Source organism: Chiloscyllium plagiosum, unplaced genomic scaffold, assembly GCF_037043375.1.
Source record: "Chiloscyllium plagiosum isolate Xiang-an unplaced genomic scaffold, Cpla_swu_hap1 HiC_scaffold_26, whole genome shotgun sequence".
NCBI classification, from domain to species: Eukaryota; Metazoa; Chordata; class Chondrichthyes; order Orectolobiformes; family Hemiscylliidae; genus Chiloscyllium; species Chiloscyllium plagiosum.
The window spans coordinates 12591070-12615221 of NW_028270164.1; the positions used below are offsets into that span (position 1 = coordinate 12591070).

At 42.2% G+C, this 24152-nt stretch overlaps 1 protein-coding gene across 1 annotated transcript in view; it reads right to left on the reverse strand.

Annotated features, from left to right (window-relative positions):
• LOC122563059 (uncharacterized) overlaps nucleotides 1-16997 on the reverse strand; it is a 65824-nt gene extending 48827 nt beyond the window's left edge. Inside the window, exon 1 of the mRNA XM_043716414.2 lies at nucleotides 16710-16997. Within this exon, the coding sequence (XP_043572349.1) occupies nucleotides 16710-16742 (33 nt within the window). The 5' untranslated portion in view covers nucleotides 16743-16997. The remainder of the gene's footprint in view (nucleotides 1-16709) is intronic.
• Between the last annotated feature and the right edge of the window lie 7155 nt (nucleotides 16998-24152).

A 24152-nucleotide genomic window follows, 5' to 3' on the forward strand; every position in this document is an offset into this window, starting at 1 on the left:
TGACTGAGGTGTGGTGACCCTCAGGTATGGCGAGTCTATTCACAAACCTCCCACACTAACCCAGCCTCGACCAACTTCATTCACATAAGCAAAACTGAGCCTTCAAAGATAAAAAAAAGTGTCTTGCATTTGTAGAGTGCCTCCATCAAGTAGCCACTGAACATTCTAAAGTGCTTTCTAGCCACCAGCCTGATGATCTGTTTTCTTTTTCCATGATCTGATTGAGGGATAATTAATGGCCAAGGCACTAATGGCAACTTTGCTCTTCCTTGAAACAGTGCTCAGGAATCTTCTACATTCACTTGACAGGGCAGGAGGGCCTTTGGTCTAACATCACATCCAGAAGGCAACACCTCCAACAGAGCAGCATGCCCTCTCTACTGCACTATGGATTCAGCCTTGATCCCTCCAATCCCGGGGCAGGATTTGAACCACAGCTTTCTGAGCTAAGGGAGAGGGCTGTACTGACTAAGCCCCGGCTAGCTAATACACAGGGGCCAGATTAAGGCTTGTTCTGCGCAGTCCTGAAAAATATGCAGTTGGGTTTTTTGAGAATGGCTCCAGGGATGAGGCACATCAGGTAAGAGGAAAGATTTGAGAAGTTGGGACTGTGGAAGATTTTGTAGGAATGGAGGCTTTCACAATCATGAGGGGTTTGAATAACATAGACAGAAACTGTTCATGACTGAGGGCACATAGAGTCATAAAATAGAATCACTGAATCCCTAAATGCAGAAACAAGACCCTTCAGGCCATTAAGTCTGAACCATCCCATGCTTGGAGCCCCGTATAGGGTGTTTTCCCATGGCTAACCCACCTAATCTGCACACTACAGGGCAATTTGGTTGGCATGGTCAATCTACCTAACCAGCATATCTTTGGATAGTTCTGCACAGCTTAAAAAGAGCGGTGCAAAAGAAGTAAATGTATAGTGAGAAATTTTTTTTTTACATCGCGACGGTTTGGGTTTGGAATCCACTCCCTGAAATTTTGATGGAGGCACAATTGAGGCATCCAAAAGGGCACTAGATGATTATTTATGTAGAAACAATGCACAGGGCTATGGGGAAAGGGCGGGGGATTGGTGCTAAGTAAAAAAGACTAGACAGCTGAAAGGATGTGTATGTGTGTGTGTGTGTTAGTAAGTGAAGGTCATGCGTGTGCACGTGTTGTACGTGACAGAAGGGAGCACAATTTTGATTTCCCAATCTTGTTTGAGAAGATATATTACTTAACGCTGATAAGAAAGCGCCGGACTGGAAGTAGAGGGAAGGAAATGGGATCAGGGACCTTAATCTTCACTGCTTTAGGAATCAGCAAATATTATGGAAACATGTTTATTTACAGCAGAGGAAAGGCTATTGTATCTTTGGTGGCTCCATCGCTCCAAAGCTATCCTCATTGACCAATGCCTATGGTCTAGCATTTCATTCTTCTTCAAACTTTTATCCAATTTGTCCCAAACCAGTGCATTCATCTCAGCTTGACTACTTTCATAGTACAGCAGACCGTCTGAAAGCAATCATCGTGTGCAGAAAATTCTTCCAAAAACTCTCCATATTCTGTCAGCAATCATTTTAAATTGATGACCCTCTTAACACTGTCACGCTAACTAAAGGAAATCTCCTTTATCTCCTCTTCAGGCTATCAAAACTTTTTGTAACATTAATAACTGGCTTGTGTAGCCACAAGCTTTGTAGCATGAGGGTTCCAATTCTGAACATTGGAGAAGTGACTCTCCTCTCTGCTGATAGTTTGTGGCCTGCATTGGTTTCCCCCGTTGTTTATTGGTTTTCTGAAAGCTCTTTCATTGACACCACTGCACATGACACTGTTCTCTGTCAGTACATTTCTCACTAAAGCAAATAATTTCATCCTTTCTTCACAGTTTCTCGCACGTGGCTGCAGGTGTCACTGTTAAATCATTATGTACCTCAGCATCTTAATATCCAGTCCAGTCTCATTTTGCTACAACAACCAATATCAATCTAAATTTCGTTTACTTACTGCAATACTGGTACTCCCAGAATCTTTAATCTAATTTCTTACTGAAGAAGGCCCAAAACGTCGATTCTCCTGCTCCTTGGATGCTGACTGACCTGCTGCGCTTTTCAAGCAACACATTTTTCAGCTCTTATTAAAAACTGCCCATCCACAGCATGACCTTAGTGAATGATTTTGAAAAGAACTTTGACTAAGATAAGGGAAAGTAAGAGAATCCATTATTAAGAAGGTAATAATGGGATTTTTTAAAAATCACAATGCAATCAGGCAGAGTGAACAAAGCTTTGGATAGAAGACATTGTGTTTAACTCATCTATTTAATCTTTTTGACAATGTAACATTTACAGTAGACAGAGGGGAACTGGTAGGTGTAGGTACTCGGATTTTCAAAACACATTTGATAATGTGCCACATCAAAGGTTGCTGTATAGGGATAGAGTGCATGGTACAGGGAGTATTATATTACTTGGGATAAGTGGTTCATTTTGAGGTTGAGAAGCAGGAGCTAGTAGAGTGCCGCAGGGAACAGTGCTGCGCTGCCGACTATTCACAATTCATGGCAATGACATGGATGAAGGACCAGAATGTATGACAGCTACATTTGCTAATGATGTCAAGATGGGGTAAGAAAGTAAATTGTCAAGAGGAGTTAGAGAGGGATATGAACAAGTTGATTGAGATAGATTTGTAGTATCTAAATCCAAATTTGTCCATTTTAGCAGGAAGAATAGAAATGGGTGGCAAGGTGCCTCAGTGGTTAGCACTGCTGCCTCACAGCGCCAGGGACTCGGGTTCGATGGGCGACTGCCTGTGTGGAGTTTGCACATTCTCCCCGTGTCTGCGCGGGTTTCCTCTGGGTGCTCCGGTTTCCTCCCACAATCCAAAAGATATGCATGTCAGTTGAATTAGCCATGCTAAATTGCCACGTCAGGGGTAAATATTGGGTAGGGGAATGGGTCTGGGTGGGTTACTCTTCAGAGGGTCGGTGTGGACTTGGTGGGCTGAAGGGCCTGTTTCCATACTGTAGGGCATTTAATCTAATGTAATCAAAAGCAATTAAAATGGAGAAATCAATATTTAAGAGGCATTTGGGTGTCCTAGTAAATGAATCACATACAGTTAGTGTGGAGATCCAAGTTATTAGGAAGGCAATGAAATGGTGGGGGGGGATTGTGACTGTTGCAAGGAAAAAGGAATGTGAACGTAAGGAAGATATACTGGTGAGACCACATCTGGATTGCATTGTACAGTTTGGTCACCTTATTTGAAAAAAATATATAAATACTTTTGAAGCAGAGGAAGTTTACTAAAGTAAGCCCTTGGGTGAAGGGTTATCTTACAAACAATGGTTAAAGTGGTTAGGCCTAAATCCACTGGAGTTTAGAAGACTGAAGAGCTTGAAGGTGTCTGACAGGGTAGGTACCAGGAAGATGTTTCCTCTTTTGGAAGAGGTTAAAATTAAGGAATGTAGATTAAGAAGAAGAAGTAGAGATCTACCCTTTAATTTTGTTCAAATTCCCTACAATTTGGAAACAGCCCAACAAGTCCACACCGACCCTCCAAAGAGTAACCCACCCAAGACCATTCCCCTATACTTACCCCTGACTAATGCACCTAACACTATTGGCAATTTAGCATGGCCAATTCAGCTGACCTGCACACCTTTGGACTGCGGGGGGAAACCAGAGCAAACCTGGGGAGAATGTGCAAACTCCACACAGACAGTCACCTGAGACAGGAATTGAACCTGGGTCCCTGGTGCTGTGAGACAGCAGTGTTTATCACTGAGCCACTCAGTCAATGTGCTGCTGCATCTTAAGCAAAGATACAGAGATTTTCTTTCTCCCAGAGAATCATTAGAGTGTGAAATTCTTTTCCCCAGATGATACACATAAAAATTTAGAAAATAGGAACCGATGTAGGCCATTTGGTCCTTTGAGTCTTCTCTGCCATTCGATTTGGTCACGATTAATCATCCTACTCAGGACCCTGTTCCCAGTTCTTCCTACACTCTTTGATCCCTTTAACCCTGAGAACTAAAACCTAACTCCTTCTTGAAAGCACTTGATGAATCGGTCTCAACCACTTTCCGTGATAGTGAATGTCACAGGTTCATCACCCTCCAGGTGAATAAATTCTTTCTCATCTCAGTCCTAAACAGTTTACCCTGCATCCTTAGACTGAGCCCTGGTTCTTGAACTCTGGTAATGGAGGCTGGGTTTTTAAATTTCGTCAAGGCTGAACCTGGCAGATTTTTGATAGCCGAGAGTGATAAGAATTCTGAGGTGGCAGCAGGAGATTGTAGTGGAGATCAACTAGATCAGCCATGATCTTACTAAAGGCTGCAACAGGCTCAAAAGGCTAAATGGCCTACTCCTGCTCCTGTATTCCATATTCCTGTGGCATTCTCTGTAGTGATGAGTTCAAAATTACACAATACTCAATCTGTAGTTTAACTAATATTATGTATAAACTTATTTTTATATTTATAGTCCTGCACTGTCTGTCCTATTTATAAAATCCAAATTATGTAAGACTTCTTATGGCATTACTTGCATTGAAACATTTTGTGCATTTTAGTCTCTGTTTGCCCACACTCTTTACTGCCTTCTCATTGATGTAAACTCCCATTTTAACCCAAAACACAAGACCAGGCTTAGATGAATCAAATGGCCAAATCAAGTTGTATTTCTCAGGCATGGCATATGTGCAGGATACTGAAATTTCTGGATTTTGAGAGGATCCATCTAAGGTGGGCATGCAGGGCTGCAAATGTGACTGCATGTGACACACCTTGAAGCATGCATCGCAAATTTAATATCTTATTTGTTGGTCATCCGTGAAGTTTGGAGTTAAGACAGTGAGTAGATATCAAGAGAAGTAGAGACGGAGAGATCAGAATTTCATAAGTAGATTGTCTGGTCACTTCTTGTTTTTGATGTTTATGGGAGCTTGCTGTGTGCATATTGCTGTCATTTTGCTTGTTACAGTAGTTCAAAATTACTACAATGATAGAAACATAACTTGTTGAATCCTGAATCTATGAAATACACTGTGAGAATGAAATGTAGTTCTTTCCTTCTTTGCTGCTTTCTTTGCATTTTAATCTTTCATTGGATTAGGGTCTCCTTGCCATGACCACACTTATATTGACAGTGGTGGTACAGTGACTCAGTGGTTAGCACTGCTGCCTCACTGCAGCAGGGACCCAGGTTCGATTCCTGCTTTGGACGACTCTGTGAGGAGTTTGCACATGTGTGGGTTCCCTCTGGATGCTCTGGTTTCCTCCCACAATCCAAAGATATGCAGAGAGGGTGAATTGGTCATGCTAAATTGCCCGTAGTGTTAGGTGCATTAGTCAGGGGTAAATATAGGGTAGGGGAATGGGTCTGGGTGGATTACTCTCTAGAGAGTCGGTGTGGACTTGTTGGGCCAAAGGGCCTGTTTCCATACTGTGGTGAGTCTAATCTAAAATGAGATACTGACTCCGCAAACTTGTCATCATGTAGTTACACCTCCCTGCAGTATAGCATTAAAGATTATATATGGTGATGATTGGGAAGGGGGTGGTGGTGAGTATATTTGATGATCATCTCCAATTTATACCAGTTGTGTCTTTACTTAATAACTGAGTGGTCTGTTTGCCCACTGTACTGTATTCTAAATCTTCTAGATTCTGTAAGGAAATAAGAATGGAAAATCTTACAGGAGGTGAGCACTGAGGAAAGTTTTTGATGCATGAAGATAGACTGAAATTTAGAGACCAAGCAATATTGCTCTACAAGATGCATAATTATGGGATGATGGCCATTATTCCTTAAAACATTGCCAATAAATGGGAACAATAGGAATTATTAGCAGGAAATGGTCAAGGTCCACATCATTTATCGTCCACCATCTTGGTAGTCTCAAGATACAACAATAATGCCGATTATGGCGATTCATCTCTTCCAGTGAGTCTACAACTGACTGAGAAGCTGAGGGGAGAAAAACCTGGTGATGAATAGCTTTGGAAAGCACGGATCCAAAATCACTTCTTCCTCACAAATGTGCCACATTTAGCATAAATATCTAAAAGACTTAAGTAAAAGTTTCAAAATATTTGTTTGCTTGACAAAAAAAATTGAAATTTTATCAAAAATCATCATACTGCCAGCACTGGAGAAGTAAAATCCTAGACTTCACAAACATTTAATAGAGGGATTAGATACAAACCCACCTTCTCCACATTGCTAGCTGGAGGGAAATGGGCACTAATTTACAGCTAACAGCAAATGAGGAATTAGAAGCAACCATAATGTTATTGTGCGAGGAACAAGAGACTGACAATACTCAATGCTACGTTGTAATGGACTGACAGAAAACCAAATCCATTGGAAACAGAATCCAAAAGCAATTCAAACAAAACTAAATTTTGTTGTGGATGCCATCGAGGAGCACAGAGCCAGTGGGGCTGTATTCTGTAGTAGCTACATTAGCAATGTTAGAAGAGTAAGTTCCCTTGTTATGTAAATTATACTTTGACGGTTAAACATTGAATGGAAAGTCTGGACACTTCAAATTCAATTTTGGTAAAGCCTAAATAATACTCACTATCTTATTGTCAGCCAAGCACAATCTAACAGTACTTCATCCAAGTCACTGTTAGATGAGGGATTTGCAAAATTTTGCTTAGTTATAGAGTCATGGAGATGTATAGCATGAAAAAGACCCTCCGATCCAACTTGTCCACGCCAAACAGATATCCCAACCCAATCTAGTCCCACCTGCCAGCACCTGGTCCACATCCCTCCAAATGCTTCCTATTCATATATCCATCCAGATGCCTTTTAAATGTTGCAATTGTATCATCACTTCCTCTGGCAGCTCATTCCATACACTTACTGTGTGAAAAAGTTGCCCCTTAGATCTCTTTTATATCTTTCCCCTCTCACCTTAAACCTATGCCCTCTAGTTCTGGACTCCCCCACCCCAGGGAAAAAAAAACTTTTGTCTATTTACCCTATCCATGCCCCCCATGATTTTATAAACCTCTATAAGGTCACCCCTCAGTCTCCAATGCTCCAGGGAAATCAGCCCTAGCCTATTCAACCTCTCCCTATAGCTCAAATCCTCCAGCCCTGGCAACATCCTTGTAAATCTTTTCTGAACCCTTTCAAGTTTCACAATACCTTTCCGATAGGAAGGAGACCAGAATTGCACGCAATATTCCTACAGTGGCCTAACCAATGTCCTGTACAGCCGCAACATGACTTTCCAACTCCGGTACCCAATTCTCTGACCAATAAAGGAAAGCATACCAAACGCCTTCTTCACTATCCTATCTACCTGCGACTCCACTTTCATGGAGCTATGAACCTGCACTCCAAGGTCTCTTTGTTCAGCAACACTCTCTAGGACCTTACCATTAAGTGTATAATTTCAGCTAAGGTTTGCTTTCCCAAAATGCAGCACCTCACATTTATCTAATTTAAACTCCATCTGCCACTTTTCAGCCCATTGGCCCATCTGATCAAGAACCCATTGTAATCTGAGGAAAGCTTCTTCGCTGTCCACTACACCTCCAATTTTGGTATCATCTGCAAACTTACTAACTATATCTCTTATGCTCACATCCAAATCATTTATATAAATAATGAATAGTAATGGACCAAGTACTGATCCTTGTGGCACTCCACTGGTCAGTTAAAACGAAACTGATTGTTTTAGGAATTGTTTCATAAATATAAAAGTTAATAACTAACCATTAAAAATTAACAATAATGAATTAAGGCATTTATTCTCTCAATATTACTTTCAATCTGATAAGCACAATTGTTACACTGAGGGGAGACGGAGACGGGAAGGAGAATGACAAATGTAGTTCTGCTACCAAATGTGCAGAGAATAACTTTTTCACACAGAGGGTGGTGTGTGGATGGAATGAGCTGCCAGAGAAAGTGGTACAATTGCATCATTTAAAAGGGTACATGAATAGGAAGGGTTTAGAGAGATATGGGTGAAGTGCTGGCAAATGGGACTGGATTAGGTTGTGGTCTGTGGTCGGCATGGACGAGTTGGACCAAAGGGTCTGTTTCCGTGCTGTACATCTCTATGACTCTCTGACTCTATAACTACAGAGCACCATGTAATGTAGTACAGAATACACTGATTTGGGAACAGTGAGAAATTATGATCGACAGTAACATTAATCTTATTGAATCCGATGCCTCTGATCCTCATCTCCACAAACATTCATTCCCTACTACCAACCACTCTGGTCTTTTGACACCAAGGATTTGTGCATTCAATCTTAATTTTTCCTCATTAATTATGGCTTCCTGAATACTATGCTTTGTCATTCCCTGGTAAAACTCTCCATCTATTATGTAAAAAATTGCAAAAGTATGAACATAATTAAGTTTTGTTACAATGTTGGTGAGACCAATCTACTGTTCCATATACAGTTTTGCACTTTGTATTTAAAAAGAGATGTAAATGAATTAAAGGCATTTTAAAGAAGGCTCGCTCAACTAATAGCTGGATTTGAAAGCAGAGGATTACCTTACAAATAAAGATTGGACAGCTGGGTCTGTATCAATTGGAGTTTAAAAGAATGAGAAAGGATTTTATTGAAACTTATCAGAGCCTGAGAGGAGTTGACAGGGTGGATGCTGAGAAGATGTTTCCCCTTGAGGAGAGAATAGAACAATTTAAAAATTGTGATCTCCAATTTAAGATTTCTTCCCAGGCAAACAGAGTGAAAGGCTGTTGGTTGCGAGTGTGAAGAGTTGAGGAAGGAGAGAGGATATAGTGACAGGAAGGAGGAGTGGGATTGTAAATGGTCGTGATTTTATAAAGACAATAAGTTGGGAGCTATGGAATGTAAACATTAACAATGACCAGGTATGGAATTGTTTGGGAATAATTTATTTTTAAAAATTAGAAAATGTCTTATTTTCCTCTTGCCATTCATGGAAGGGGGGAAATCTTGCTGGTAGATAATTTTATAAATATCAAGTACTCTTCAGCACCCTGGCAGAATGTGGAGCACAAAGTCGGATATACTTGTTGCTTCATTGGGAAAACCAAGCAACCTCCTGACAACTATACTCAGCTGAACTCATCTGTCTCAGCCTTGTTCTCTGAATTTAAAGCTTGTGGATTCATATGCTGTTGTTGAACATCAGTACATAATCTGAAGTTAGTATTTAAGTACTGAGAGAGTGCTGTATTGTCAGAGGTTCTCTGCTTTGGATGCAGTACTGGAGCGAGGCATACTGGGTGTCTGATAGGTAGATGTAAAAGGTTCCACATCGTCATTTGATGTAAGTGGGGCTCTCTTTTTGTGACCCTGGTAAACCTGCATCTCTCAAATCACATGGATAGATTAAGGTTAATTATCCCACAGCTTCCTGGGGTTATGTTGGTCTATAAGATAACAGTGGAGAAAGTGAGGGCTGCAGATGCTGGAGATCAGAGCTGAAAATGTGTTGCTGGAAAAGCGCAGCAGGTCAGGCAGCATCCAAGGAACAGGAGAATCGACGTTTCGGGCATAAGCCCTTCTTCAGGAATTCCTGAAGAAGGGCTTATGCCCGAAACATCGATTCTCCTATTCCTTGGATGCGACCTGACCTGCTGCGCTTTTCCAGCAACACATTTTCAGTATAAGATAACAGTGGCTACACTGCAACAGTAATTAATTCTCTGAGGAATATTGTGGAATGCCTTGAGGATGTGAAGGTGTGCTACAAAAATGTAAGTCCTTTTATCCTCAGAAATTATAATGATCACTGGGATAAAGCATTGCAGAATAGTATGCTTCTTATAAGGGATTAATTGCAACATAATTTAACAATTGTGTCATCAGCAATTATGCAATATAGCAGAAGGTTTAGTTGGAACAGTGACATAATTGTAATATATTGAATCCCAGCTGTTGTTATATTTTCCTTTGGTGAGCTGAGACAACACAAAGACCACAGAACATTAATTACCCTGGATGGACAGTGGGCTATTGATAGATTGCGATTTCTCATGTAAATCATTCCATATCAACGGATTCATGTCTATTGAAACATTTCAACAACTCTGCTTTAAGGCTGCTCTTCCTCTAATCTGTTATCTTTCCTCGTTTACTTTGTTGGAGGAACTGCAAAGGACAGAGAATCTTTAAGATCCTGAAATAGTTTGACAATGGTTTTGACCATAAAGAAGATATTTCCAATTGTTGGGGAGACCAAAACTAAAGGTGTGAATATCATTAACACACTTAGGGTGAAGTTAGATAAATAAATGAGGGAAAGAAAAACAGAAGAATACTCAAATAGACTTGGATGAAGAGGGGCAGTAGAAAGCTCATGTATAACATGAACAATTGGTTTGAAACAGTTGGTTTGTTTTACATTTTATGCATCTCTATAAAAGCAAGAATTCAGGCAAGTCAAATTAATTATTTTTATTGCAATTAGTATCTTAAAAATCTCCTTTTATACATACATAGCAGGATGATACACATGAATGTGATCAGATATTGTCGGGTATTAAATGGTTTTCACTTGCTCAATGAGGAAGAAAATTACTGTTTATAATGTAACACTTTTGGACAATCAACTCTGATTACAAACCACACCCACACCAACTATAGCATGGCTGGATGAGTGAGAAAACTTTTACCACTGAAACACATTTTAACGGTAACCTCAACAGGGGATCCCAATGTCACCTAAGTTAATGTTTTAACTTCCAGCATGGCTATCCCTGAGCCTGACTGACAACCTATGCCAAACTGTTGGCAGTGTTCTGCCCCTTCCTAGAGATTTGTGGAGATAGATTAGATTAGATTCCCTACAGTGTGGAAACAGGCCCTTCGGCCCAACAAGTTCACACCAACCCTCCGAAGAGCAACTTACCCAGACCCATTCCCCTACATTTACCTCTGACTAATGCACTTCACACTATGGGCAATTTAACATGGCCAATTCTCCTAACCTGCACATCTTTGGACTGTGGGAGGAAACCAGAACACTGAGAGGAAACCCACACAGACACAGGGAGAATGTGCGCTGGGTCACTGGCGCTATGAGGCGGCAGTGCTAACCACTGAGCCACCGTACCACCCCAAACACCAGCGATACGGTAAGCTGGGGTTAAGTCTGAACACATACTCCTAATTTAAAGTAATGGGCTGCTTCAGTCTCATTATTAGGTGGAGTACGATATTTGGACTTTAGATTTTACAATTCATGAAGAAAAACCTTAAACTTCAGACTTTGAAAAAAAAATACACTGCAACTTTGGGCTGTGCTAATGCAGGTATCTTTGTCATACTTATAATAACTTCATAGAATTGCTACAGTGCGAAAGGAGGCCATTTGGCCCATCGAGTCCACACTGTCCCTCTGAAAAGTATCCCACCCAGACTCTCCATCCCTGTGCTCCCCATGACTAATCCACCTAACCTGCATAGCCCTAGAGACTATGGATAATTTAGCATGACCAAGCCACTTAACCTGTATGCCTTTGGACTGTGGGAGGAAACAAGGGCACCCGGAAGAAACCCACACAGACAGGGTAAAAATGTGCAAACTCCATACAGAGAGTCAGCCAAGGCTGGAATGGAACCAGGTTCCTGGTATTGTGATGCAGCTAACCACTGAGCCACCCAATTTAACACACACAATATCGCACAGAAGCTAAGAAATATTTCAGACAGAGGATATAGGTCACATCCTTCTTTACTTATTTATCGCTAGATTGCCAGAGGTTCAGGCATGATATTTTTTCTCTCTCTTCTTGCGCTGACTCCAACTGCTGTATGTCACCTCTGCTCCTTCCTGATAGGCCACTCTCAAAGTGAAAACCAAGGAAGCCACTGCTAACAGAAGATGTGGTTCTGAGGGGCAGCATACCCCAATTTGTTCCTCAGGCCTGGGACAGTGTTTGTGCACACTGGGATAGATTTTTACCTTCACTGCCTGGGACTGGAAATTCCATAGAATGTAGAGTATAGAAGCAGACCATTTGAGCCAGCTAGTACATGGTAATCTTCATTCTCTTCTGAAACATTCTCCATCTGCTCTTCAGCTAATCCAGTCCCCATCACCATTAAACCCTGCTCCCTCATGTCTTTAACCTTAAATGAGAAATGCTTACAAAAAAGAAATGTTCAGATGTGTGTACTTTTTGGGGCCATTGCAATGTCTTGAACCCATATTCTAAATGTGACATCTCAGAAATGACCTTTCTCTGAGGTTGAGGTTGAGATGTTTATTTGTGTTTTAGGAAGTTTTCACAATTGTCTGGCCACACTAAAGCTATAATTAAGGCTGACCATTCAAATGTGTAACATACTGACCACTGCTATTCTTCCTCACTGAGCAAATAGAAAGCAAATACAGTTTCAAATCCGATACTGAATGTGAATTATAAGTCACACCCATGTGTCTTCCCCTCCGTATGGCTGCTACACTGTGTATTACAGTAAAGAAACTTGATTCCTGACACCGTTCTTGAATTTCTATGTTTGCAGATTGTAAGGTTCAGTACCCAAACAACACATTCAATCCAATTGGAGCATGGCAGTTTTATTGCTCCACATGAGCATTCAACTGATCCATTTCTTGCAAACCTGTCAGTCATTCTCTATTCACTTCTCCTTCATAAGTTTTTCTCACTTTCCTGTAAATGTGCAATGTTGTTCACCTCAATTACTCCTTGCAGCAGTGAGGTGCACATTTTAACCACTTTCTGGCTAAAGAAAGATTCCTGATTTCCTTCTTGGACTTATTATTAACTGTTTTATAGTTATGACTCAGTTTTGGTTCACCCATACATTCTACACCTACTCTATCAAATCATTTCATAGTTTTACATATATTTAGTCGGTCTCCAATTAATCTTTGCCTTTCTTCAGAGGAGAACCACAGCTAGCTTTTCTTGATAGTTAATCTGTCAGAAGAAACTGCACAGTTGATACTGTTGTAGTGCCCCTATCTCTGAGTCAGAAGGCCTGAGTTCAAGTCCTATCTACTCCAGAGGAACATCATTGAAGAAGAGCCGTACCAAACTCAAAACATTAGCTCTGTTTCTCTCTCCACAAGTACTGCCAGATCTGCTGGGTTTCTCATAACAAAAACCGCCCACCTCCAGGCTGAATGATATTGTTGATGGTTTCCTCTTAAGACCATAAGAAATAGCAATAGCAGTAGGCCATTCGGCCTCTCCAGCCTGATCTGCCATTCAATAGGATCATGACCAATTCGACATTCATCATGTCCACTTTCCTTAAGCACTCTGGGCCATTCGGTACCATTCAAGGTGCTAGGTAAGTGCAAGCAGTTGTTGTAGGGATCTGTGAGCTTATTAACGAAGGAAATATTCCATCATATTCACTTTTCAGACAGTGATCAGTCACAGAGTCATACAGCAAGGAAACAGAGCCTTTGATCCAACCAGTCCATGCCAAGTATAATTCCAAACTAAACTAATCCCACCTGCCTGTGCTTTGGCCCATATCCCTCCAAACCTTTCCTATTCATGTACATATCCAAATGTCTCACCACTTGCCCTGGCAGTTCTCCAGCCTAACCTGTCGTTTTCCTATTCCAGGATACATTGAAGCCCTAAACAACTCACGGCAGAGGATTTCAAATTTCCAGTTATAGACTGGAGAGCTAAAAGGCCTTCCTGAATGAAGAGAGGAAACAAATGCTTTAAACATGAGGTTAGGTAAACACTGGAGTCTGCCAGCTCCAACTCTATTAATGAGTTCCTGCCGAATGTCTTCAGGGACAATCCCTAAGCAAGTGCAACACAATCTGAAAAAAATCAAACAATGATGTATTTAAGGGCACCCAATTATATTTTTTTTATTCTCACGTGGGATGCTGGGCATCATCAACAAGGTCAATATTTGAGATTTAAGATTTAACTTCTGTGACTGAGAATCACATTTAGTCCAGGGCAGGTAAGGATACCAGAATTGCTTTCCTAAAGTACATTAGTGAACCACATGGGTTTTTAATAACGGTGCTTACAACTGAACTGGCTTTTAATTCCATTTTGTTTTCCCAAAAATTGAATTTAACTTCACCATTTTCCAAGATGGATTTAAACCCATACATCCAGAGAGTTACCCTGTCTCTCCTCACCCACAGATATTACCACTACAACACCACCTCCCCTTAATGCCTGTAGAAAGAAAGGAATGGGAGGAAATGTTGATAGAGTGAGATAGAGTAAGGTGGGAAGAGATTTGTGTGGAATATAAGGACTATGGGGCAAGGCAGGAGAATGGGGTTGAGAAATGTATCAACTATGATTGAATGGCAGAAGACTAGATAGGCAGAATGTCCTAAATATGCTCCTATAACCTGCATGGTCACATACATGAACTAGTTGAGCTGAAAGACTCTTAAATTCCAAATTGCACATCATTCAGAGCTTATGCTGATTATTAAGCAAAAATGTAACAACAAACTTCACACCCACAGTCAGAATAATGTAGAGTTGAAGGAGATCACTCAGTACATCCTATCTGCTTGGGTTTATTTGATAAAAACTATTGGATTAGTCTCATTTCTCTTGCACTTGGCCCACAGCCCAGAAGATCATTCCTTTCCAAGTAAGAGAAGAGTCTGGGGCCTCTTTCTCTACAACAGCAACCTCTGGGGAGGACAATAGAACAGTGGCTTTTAACATTGTGAAGGGGTTCGATAGGATGGGCCCAAAAATGTTTCTGCTGGCAGGCATGCCAAAAGTCAGGGGTGAAAAATTAAAGGTGGCCATACTAAACCCAAAAGGGAATTTAGGCGAAGCCTCTTCACCCGGAGATGTGAGTTTGCAGACACAGAGAGAAGTTGTGGTGAATAGAAGCAAAAATGCCTTGAAGGGGAAGCTGAATGAATACATAAGGGAGAAGTAGATTACAACACGTGCAGGTAGAATTAGAAGGTGTGGAGCTTAAAGAACACCACAAATCACATCAGCTGAATGGGCTGTCTCTCTGCTGTAAATTCAATGTCAAAATCCAGCTGGCTTTAAATATTTAATGTCGGACCTACTTCAGGCCAAACAATTCAGCTTATAATGACCCATGTTATCTGTATCTCTTAGAAATTTCTCCTCATCCCCGACCGTCCTTTTTGCTTTGGATGAGAGAGGAAGAGTCGAAAAGTGTGGTGCTGGAAAAGCACAGCCGGTCAGGCAGCATCCCAGGAGCAGGAGAATCAATGTTTCGAACATAAGCTCTTCATCAGCGCCACACTTTTTGACTGATCTCTAGCATCTGCAGTCCTCACTTTCCCCATGAGAGAAAATGAAAGCAAATAGGTCTGGCATTAAATATTTAAAGCCAGCTGGATTTTGACATTGAATTTACAGCAGAGAGACAGCCCATTCAGTTGATGTGATTTGTGGTGTTCTTTAAGCTCCACTCCTAATTCTACCTGCACGTGTTGTAATCTACTTCTCCCTTATGTATCCATTCAGCTTCCCCTTCAAGGCATTTTTGCTTCTATTCACCACAACTTCTCTCTGTGTCTGCAAGCTCACATCTCCGGGTGAAGAGGTCTCGTCTAAACAAAATCAGAAAAAGCTGGGAGAAACTCAGCAGGTCTGGCACCATGTGTGGAGAGACAAACGGAGTTAATAGTTCAGCTCGATAACTTTCCACCCGAACTGAGGAATGGTCATCACCTCATGTCTGTCCCTCCACAGACGCTGCCTGAATATTTTCAGCACTTTATGCTTTGATTTCTAATACATTTACTTGAAAAATGAATGACTGGACACATCGATGCATTTATATTGTATCTGAAGGATACAATGCAAACTGGATTTCCCCATCGGGCCATATTATGGAGATTAAAGCGGCAGGACTTAAATCAAGGTTGTCAGATGTAGAATGCTCATCAGTTGTGTAACACTGATGGGTTAACATACATTAATCTGAAAGAAAGAACCTGAGAGGGTATTATGATGCATTAGCAGTGTCCCTACCTTTGGGTTAGGAGGTCCTGTGTCGAGTCGCATGCGTACATGTTAGGATAAGTTTTTGTTTTAATTTGTTTTTGAAAGCCTACTAGAGTTTGCACTATATTTCTCTTCATTCCTCCCATGTCATTTCTGATAAGCCACTCTCTTCTGGATGCCTTCCTGCTGCCCCTCATCCCAGGGGTATCACGAAGGGACAGTGTAATTCCCAGCAGGGAAGGGGAATGGGATAAATTCAAGCGCAGACTGATCTCCTCCCCCCTCCCCAAGACTGGGCGCTGCAGACCGAACTTCGTTTCTTATTAACAGCGAGGCCACGCGTTCCTGACCCACACTCTCCCCCCTGACCTGAGGCATAGCAACTCAAAGAAGCAAGGGGTAATGAGTACCTGGACACACACACACACAGAAAAAAGATCAGATCTCCAAAGGCTGGAACTGACTTAAAAGCTGAACTTATGTAAAAACACACACACCACGAGAGAACCCAATAGCGACACTCGCGAGAGAAAGTGAAAGCAGAATTAAAAGATGGGGCCGAACAAATAGATCAGTAATCAAATAGCTTCGTCCCCCCCCCGCGTTCAGGTGAACCCAGCCCCAACACCATGCATCCACTGCCAAATTATTATTTCTTATTTTTGCATTGCATTTCAGAGCAAAGTTCCCCTTTTACAACCCAACCCCCCCCGCAGAGGGATCTTCATGTACCGAGCGAAAGACCTCTTTACCTGGAGTTTGCAGAGGGAAGCTAATTTCTTCATAGGGAGTAGATGTTTGGGTGTTAACTCCTGGTCTTAAAGGTCTTGATCTTGAGGAGCAGGTCACATCGCTGGGAGGCTGGTGCTAACACATATCCCGATCGAGCGCTCGGACATACACACACACACACTGACACAGACAAGACAGCGAGTGAAATGTACTAACCCACCCCCTCACATGTGATTTCCCAGCACAGTTGTGTAGTTTGTCCGCGTTGGCTCGGTAACCGGCGTCTGTGCCTGAGCTGGGGTGGGGTGGAAATGATTTTACTTCGCACCATCCCCAAAGTTAATCCTGGGCGAAGGACAGCCCCCACCATCCAGTCCAATACAGAGTCTCCAATACTGCCCAGGGCACTCCACAAATATACTGCCCGCTTATAGTCCCGGAATACAATGTGGAATCCATTCCCAGTGTTCCGCACCGTGTCCTCGGATACACTGCTCAGTAACTTCCCCACATTTAAGCTCCAGTAGACGTCCCTAATTCAGAACGGTCCTTAAGATAATGTGCTTGTCTAGTGTGGGTCACACCACACTGTTCAATGCAATGTTTAATAGAGGATTCAGTCTAACTGCAGTGCAAAGTTCTGCATTGTTATACCAGTGCATGTTGCGTATCAACACAATGTTTAATTTACTCTCCAATCCAGTGTCTAGTGGAATGTTCAATCGTTCCAGTTCCTGTTGAGTGATCAGTACAATCTCAATACATCCAGTGTTAACCCATTCAGATGTCAGTAGAGAACCGAGGAACAGGAAGAGGGCTCTTAATGCTTAGAGAGATTGACCTGCCATCAAACTCCACATATTTTCCTCTACCTCATATCCCGTTGTACCATCAGTGAACAAAATCTAGCAATCTTAGATTTAAAACTAACAAGTGACCCAGCATCAATTACCTTTTGCAGTTAGAAAGCTCCAAACATCCCATCCCTTTGTATGACAGGTATAGACAAGATAGATTGAGGGAATCCTCAGAAGAGTATAAAGGTAGTAGGAGAATTCTTAAGAGAGAAATCAGGAGGGCAAAAAGGGGACATGAGATAGCTTTGGCAAATAGAGTTAAGGAGAATCTGAAAGGTTTTTACAAATATATTAAGGACAAAAGGGTAACTAAGGAGAGAGTAGGGCCCCTCAAAGATCAGCAGGTCAGGCAACATCCAAGGAGCAGGAGAATCGACGTTTCGGGCATGAGCCCTTCTTCAGGAATGAGGAAAGTGTGCCAAGTGGGCTAAGATAAGAGGTAGGGAGGAGGGACTCGGGGGAGGGGTGTTGGAAGGAGGTTAAGGTGAGGGTGATAGGCCGGAGTGGGGGTGGGGGCGGAGTGGTCAGGAAGAAGATTGCAGGTTAGGAAGGTAGTGCTGAGTTCAAGGGTTGGGACTGAGACAAGGTGGGGGGAGGGGAAATGAGGAAATTGGAGAAATCTGAGTTCATCCCATGTGGTTGGAGGGTTCCTAAGCGGAAGATGAGGTGCTTCTCCTCCAGCCATCGTGTTGCTAAGGTCTGGTGATGGAGGAATCCAAGGATCTGCATGTCCTTCATGGAGTGGGAGGAGGAGTTGAAGTGTTGAGCCACGGGGTGGTTGAGTTGGTTGGTCCGGGTATCCCAGAGGTGTTTCAGAGAACATCTCTGGGACACCCGGACCAACCAACCTAACCACCCCGTGGCTCAACACTTCAACTTTCCCTCCCACTCCACCAAGGACATGCAGATCCTTGGACTCCTCCATCGCCACACAACGGCTGGAGGAAGAGCGCCTCATCTTCCGCCTAGGAACCATCCGATCACAAGGGATGAACTCAAACTTCTCTAGTTTCCTCATTTCCCCTCCCCCCACCTTGTCTCAGTCCCAACCCTTGAACTCAGCACCACCTTCCTAACCTGCAATCTTCTTCCTGACCTTTCCGCCCCCACCCCCACTCCGGCCTATCACCCTCACCTTAACCTCCTTCCACCTATTGCATTTCCAACGCCCCTCCTCCAAGTCCCTCCTCCCTACCTTTTATCTTAGCCCGCTTGGCACATTTTCCTCATTCCTGAAGAAGGGCTCGTGCCTGAAACGTCGATTCTCCTGCTCCTTGGATGCTGCCTGACCTGCTGCGCTTTTCCAACAACACATTTTCAGCTCTGATCTCCAGCATCTGCAGTCCTCACTTTCCCCTCAAAGATCAGCAAGGCGGCCTTTGTGTGGAGATGCAGGAGATGGAGGAGATACTAAACAAGTATTTTGCATCAATAATTATTGTGGAAAAGGACATGGAAGATATATAATGTAGGGAAATAGATGGCGACATCTTGAAAAAAGTCCATATTACAGAGGAGGAAGTTCTGGATGTCTTGAAACGCATAAAAGTGAATAAATCCCCAGGACCTGATCAGGTGTATCCTAGAACACTGTGGGAAGCTAGGGAAGTGATTGCTGGGCCTCTTACTGAGATATTTGTACCATCAATAGTCACAGGTGAGGTGCTGAAAGATTGGAGGTTGGCGAACGTGGTGCTATTGTTTAAAAAAGGTGGGAAGGACAACCAGTGAGCCTGACGTCGATGGTGGGCAAGTTGTTGGATGGAATCCTGAGGGACAGGATGTATGTGTATTTGGAAAGGCAAGGACTGATTAGGATAGTAAACATGGCTTTGTGCGTGGGAAATCATGTCTCACAAACGTGGTTGAGTTTTTTGAAGAAGTGACAAAGAGGATTGATGAGGGCAGAGCGGTGGACGTGATCTATACTGACCAGGGTAATGCTGAGGTTGGCGAGTGTGCGATGTTTGCAATGCCATGTCAGGGTTGGTCATTGCTTAGCAGTGATCTATATGGACTTCAGTAAGGCATTTGATAAGGTTCCCCATGGGAGACTACTTAGCAAGGTTAGATCTCATGGAATACAGGGAGAACTAGCTATTTGGATACAGAACTGGCTCAAAGGTAGAAGATAGCAGGTGGTGGATGGAGGGTTGTTTTTCAGACTGGAGGCCTGTGACCAGTGGAGTGCCACAAGGATTGGTGCTGGGTCCTCTACTTTTCATCATTCATATAAATGATTTGGATCTGATCATAAGAGGTATAGTTAGTAAGTTTGCAGATGACACCAAAATTGGAGGTGTAGTGGACAGCGAAGTGGGTTATCTCAGATTACCATGGGATCTTGATCAGATGAGCCAATGGGCTGAAAAGTGGCAGATGGAGTTTAGAATAATGTGAGGTGCTGCATTTTGGGAAAGTAAATCAGAGCAGTACTTATACACTTAATGATGAGGTCCTAGGGAGTGTTGCTGAACAAAGAGACCTTGGAGTGCAGGTTCATAGCCCCTTTAACATGGAGTCGCGGGTAGATAGGATAGTGAAGAAGACGTTTAGTATGCTTTCCTTTATTGGTCAGAGTATTGAGTGCAGGAGTTGGGAGGTCATGTTGAGGCTGTACAGGACATTGGTTAGGCCACTGTTTTAATATTGCGTGCAATTCTGGTCTCCTTCCTATCGGAAAGATGTTGTGAAACTTGAAAGGGTTCAGAAAGGCTTTACAAGGATGTTGCCAGGGTTGGAGGATTTAAACTATAGGGAGAGGCTGAATAGGCTAGGGCTGTTCTCCCTGGAGCATCGAAGGCTGAGGGGTGACCTTATAGAGGTTTATAAAATCATGAGGGACATGGATAGGATAAATAGGCAAAGTCTTTTACCTGGGGTGGGGGAGTTTCTAACTAGAGAGCACAGGTTTAGGGTGAGAGGAGAAAGATACAAAAGAGATCTAAGGGGCAACCTTTTCACGCAGAGGGTGGGATGTGTATGGAATGAACTGCCAGAGGAAGTGGTGGATGCTAGTACAATTGCAACATTTAAAAAGCATCTGGATGGGTATATGAATAGGGAGTGTTTGGATAATGGGCCGGGTGTTGGCAGGTGGGACTAGATTGGGTTGGGATATCTGGTCGACATGAATGAGTTGGACTGAAGGATCTGTTTCTGTGCTGTACATCTCTATGACTCTATGGCTCTATAACTGAACAATCATCTGTTTCAGGTTTGGCGGTTATTTAAAGGTGTGAATTGGAGGCGTAGGGAAGGTCTTGGAAAGGTGTTCATCCTCATCGATGATGTGTTGGAGGCTGTGAAGAACATGGTGTAATCTCTCCGCTCCTGGGAAGGATTGGACAGTGAAGGGTACCCTAATGGTTGCATGCCATGTCTGTCTCCTAAGGAAGTCGTTATAGTTTCTCGCTGTGGCACATCGGAACTGGCAATCGATGGGTTGAGCATCGTACACTATTCTTATGAGGGTATCCTTCAGCACCTTCAGGTGTCTGTCGCAACCACCAACCTTAAACAGATCATTGTTCGCCATGGCATGGCAACCACTGCAAGACATGTCAGAGTGTCGACATGGATGCCACCATTACACGTGGGGACACCACTCACCATGCACGCGGCAGGTACTCATGGGACTCGGCCACCGTTGTCTATTTCATATGCTGCATGGTACATTGGCGAGACCAAGCAGACACTACGACAACGGATGAATGAACACCACACAACAATCACCAGACAGGGATGTTCCCTCCCAGTCAGAGAACACTTCAGCAGTCAGGGACATCGGCTTCAGATCTTTGGGTGACCATCCTCCAAGGCAGACTTCGGGACACACAACAACGCAAAGTGGCCAAGCAGAGGCTGATAGCCAAGTTCTGCACCCATGGGAATGGCCTCAACTGGGACCTTAGATTCATGTCACACTTCAGGTGCCCCACAACACTATACACTCTCTCTCTCAAACACACACACACTCTGACGTACTCACACACTCACGCAGACCCTGTCTCATATACACACACTCTCTTATACACACACATACAACCCCCACACTCACACCCATGTAAACACCCTCTCACAGGCTCATGCTCCATCACACTCACACACACACACACTCTACCAAGCATACAAACACGCAAACACACACTCTCTCACATGCATTCACACTCACTCTCTCTCTTTCATGCACGCACAAATGCATACAAGTCCGTGGGGTGAATTTGCATTTGCAGAATTATATTTGCAGATACACTATTTTGCTCAAAAAGTGCACAATCTGCAGGCAGTCAATCCATGTAATATTTTATAAATTCCTACTTCAGAAATAGAACCAGTCTAACTCAAGATTGGGATACAGACAGATTCTAATCTCACACCTTTATGAATTGTCTGGGCTGAGATGTCACCTTCTTTGATAAAACCTTAAATTATCTCAAGAATGTGACTTAAAAGAAGTTCTGGGATTTAGTATTAATGAACGGAGCCTGCAACCCATTCTAAAAGATGAAAGACTTATCAGTAATCTAGGTTTGTTCAATATATCATTTCAGTTGCATGACACTGTGATGTTTTGCTATAAATTCTGTGTCTTATGATCCTGCTCCACAGCTACCTGATAAAGGAGCAGTGCTCCGAAAGTTAGTACTTCCAAATAAACCCGTTGGACTATAACGTGGTGTTATGTGACTTTTAACTAAGTGCTTTGCAGTTAATACCCTGTCATTTTCACTTTCTTTCTCATCGTAAGTGTGTGATAGCTTTGTTTTTAAAAGGGCAGATACAGTATGTCACCCATATGTAGCCAAAATAGTTTGCAAATAAACTTTGTACTTGAATAAATTTATTTTTGGTAATAAATCAGTTATTTGATATTGACTAAAGAAACCTGACTGTTGTTAATATTACATCTGACATAGTTTGAAGCCTTTATAAATGGCCACCTCACCAACTTGATTACATATAAAAGTTGATAAGACATTTGGAAGAGTGGGACCAGAAAGGGAAGTAGGAAACTCTCCAATCTCGATCATTACAGGGAAATAAAATAAACAAAATGACTAATATTTCATGACCATTATATGTCGAGGACTAAAGTATATCGAGGTATGGAAGTTATGTTACATAGTATCTAGTACCGTTCAAATAATGTTTTAAGTGCAGTTCCCAAATAGAATATTGAGTGGGAATTATCTAAACAATATCCAGTACATTTCATTATACACCTTGTCATGGGAAGTGGTGGCCAAGTGGTATTATCACTTGTGTCTTACTCCAGCAGCTCAGGTGATGATCTGGGGACCCAGGCTCAAATTGCAGCACAGCAGGTGGTGGAACTTGAATTCAATAAAAATCTAGAATTAAGAGTCTAATGATGACTAACGAATCCGCTGTTGACTTTTTTCAGGAAAAACCCATCTGGTTCACTAGTGCTCTTTAGGGAAGGAAATTGCCATTTTACCCAGTGTAGCATACATGTGACTCCAGACCCACAGCAATGTGGTTGACTCTTAACTGCCCTCTGGGCAATTTGGCAGTACATGCTGGCCTAGCCAGCACCATCCACGTCCCATGAATGAATTTTTTTAAAATGGTCAGTTGGGTTTTGTAAGGTGTTCAGTAGAGTTCCTAACTGTTTAGCATAGAGTTTGGTTCAAATTTTAGTACTGACCCCAATATTCCTGAGTGCTGCAATCAGCACAGTTTACAGTCCAATCTCTGACTCAGTATCTGGTAGAGTTTCCAATGTAGTATTCAGTCATATCTCTGATACACTGCTCTGTAGGGAGGTGTTGGTATAATCTAGAACCTGAGGCTAATATTCTGGGGACATGGGTGCAAATGTTACAATAGCAAATGGTTAACGTTTGATTTCAGGAAAAATCTGAAATGAAAAGCTAGCCTCATGCTATTGTTTGTTACTAAATCTCCTGATGCAGAGTTTGGCTTAATGTTTACAACAAAATAAAGGACTGTGGATGTGGGGGATCTGAACAAAAACAAAAAGTGCTGGAGAAACTCAGCAGGTCTGGCAGCATCTATAGCAAGAAATATAGAGTTAATATTTTGACTCCATTGTTTTTCTCTCCACAGACTCAGACAGACCTGTTGTGTTTCCCCAGCATTTTCTGTTTTTTTTAGCTCAGTGTTTGTTTCCAGTAGAATGTTGTTACCTTGGACAATGTCAATGAGATTCCTAAAATTGCATCAAACATCAGGTATAGGTTTATTATCATCCTCAATACAGGTGTCCATTATAGCATCTTTGGTAATTTTGCGTGAGACAATAAGTTGTTTGCATGATTCACTGTAGTTGTTAAAAATGTGTCTATTACATACATGATAATGGAACCACAAATTTAATTAACAGGGTATCTTATGACATAAGAATCTGGTCTACGTAGCTGCCAAAGGTAAAATAATTAACTAAGGAACCAGTCTGACTTGTGTGTGCTTCTTATTTATCAATTTTAAAACAGACTTAGCTTGATGATCTCTGTTGTTGGCAAGTCCTACATCAATACATTGCGTTCAACTGGGTTAATGCATAGCAGTAATGTGTCATCTGATTGCAAAACAATTTAATTTTAGTGTTCAATGTTAACT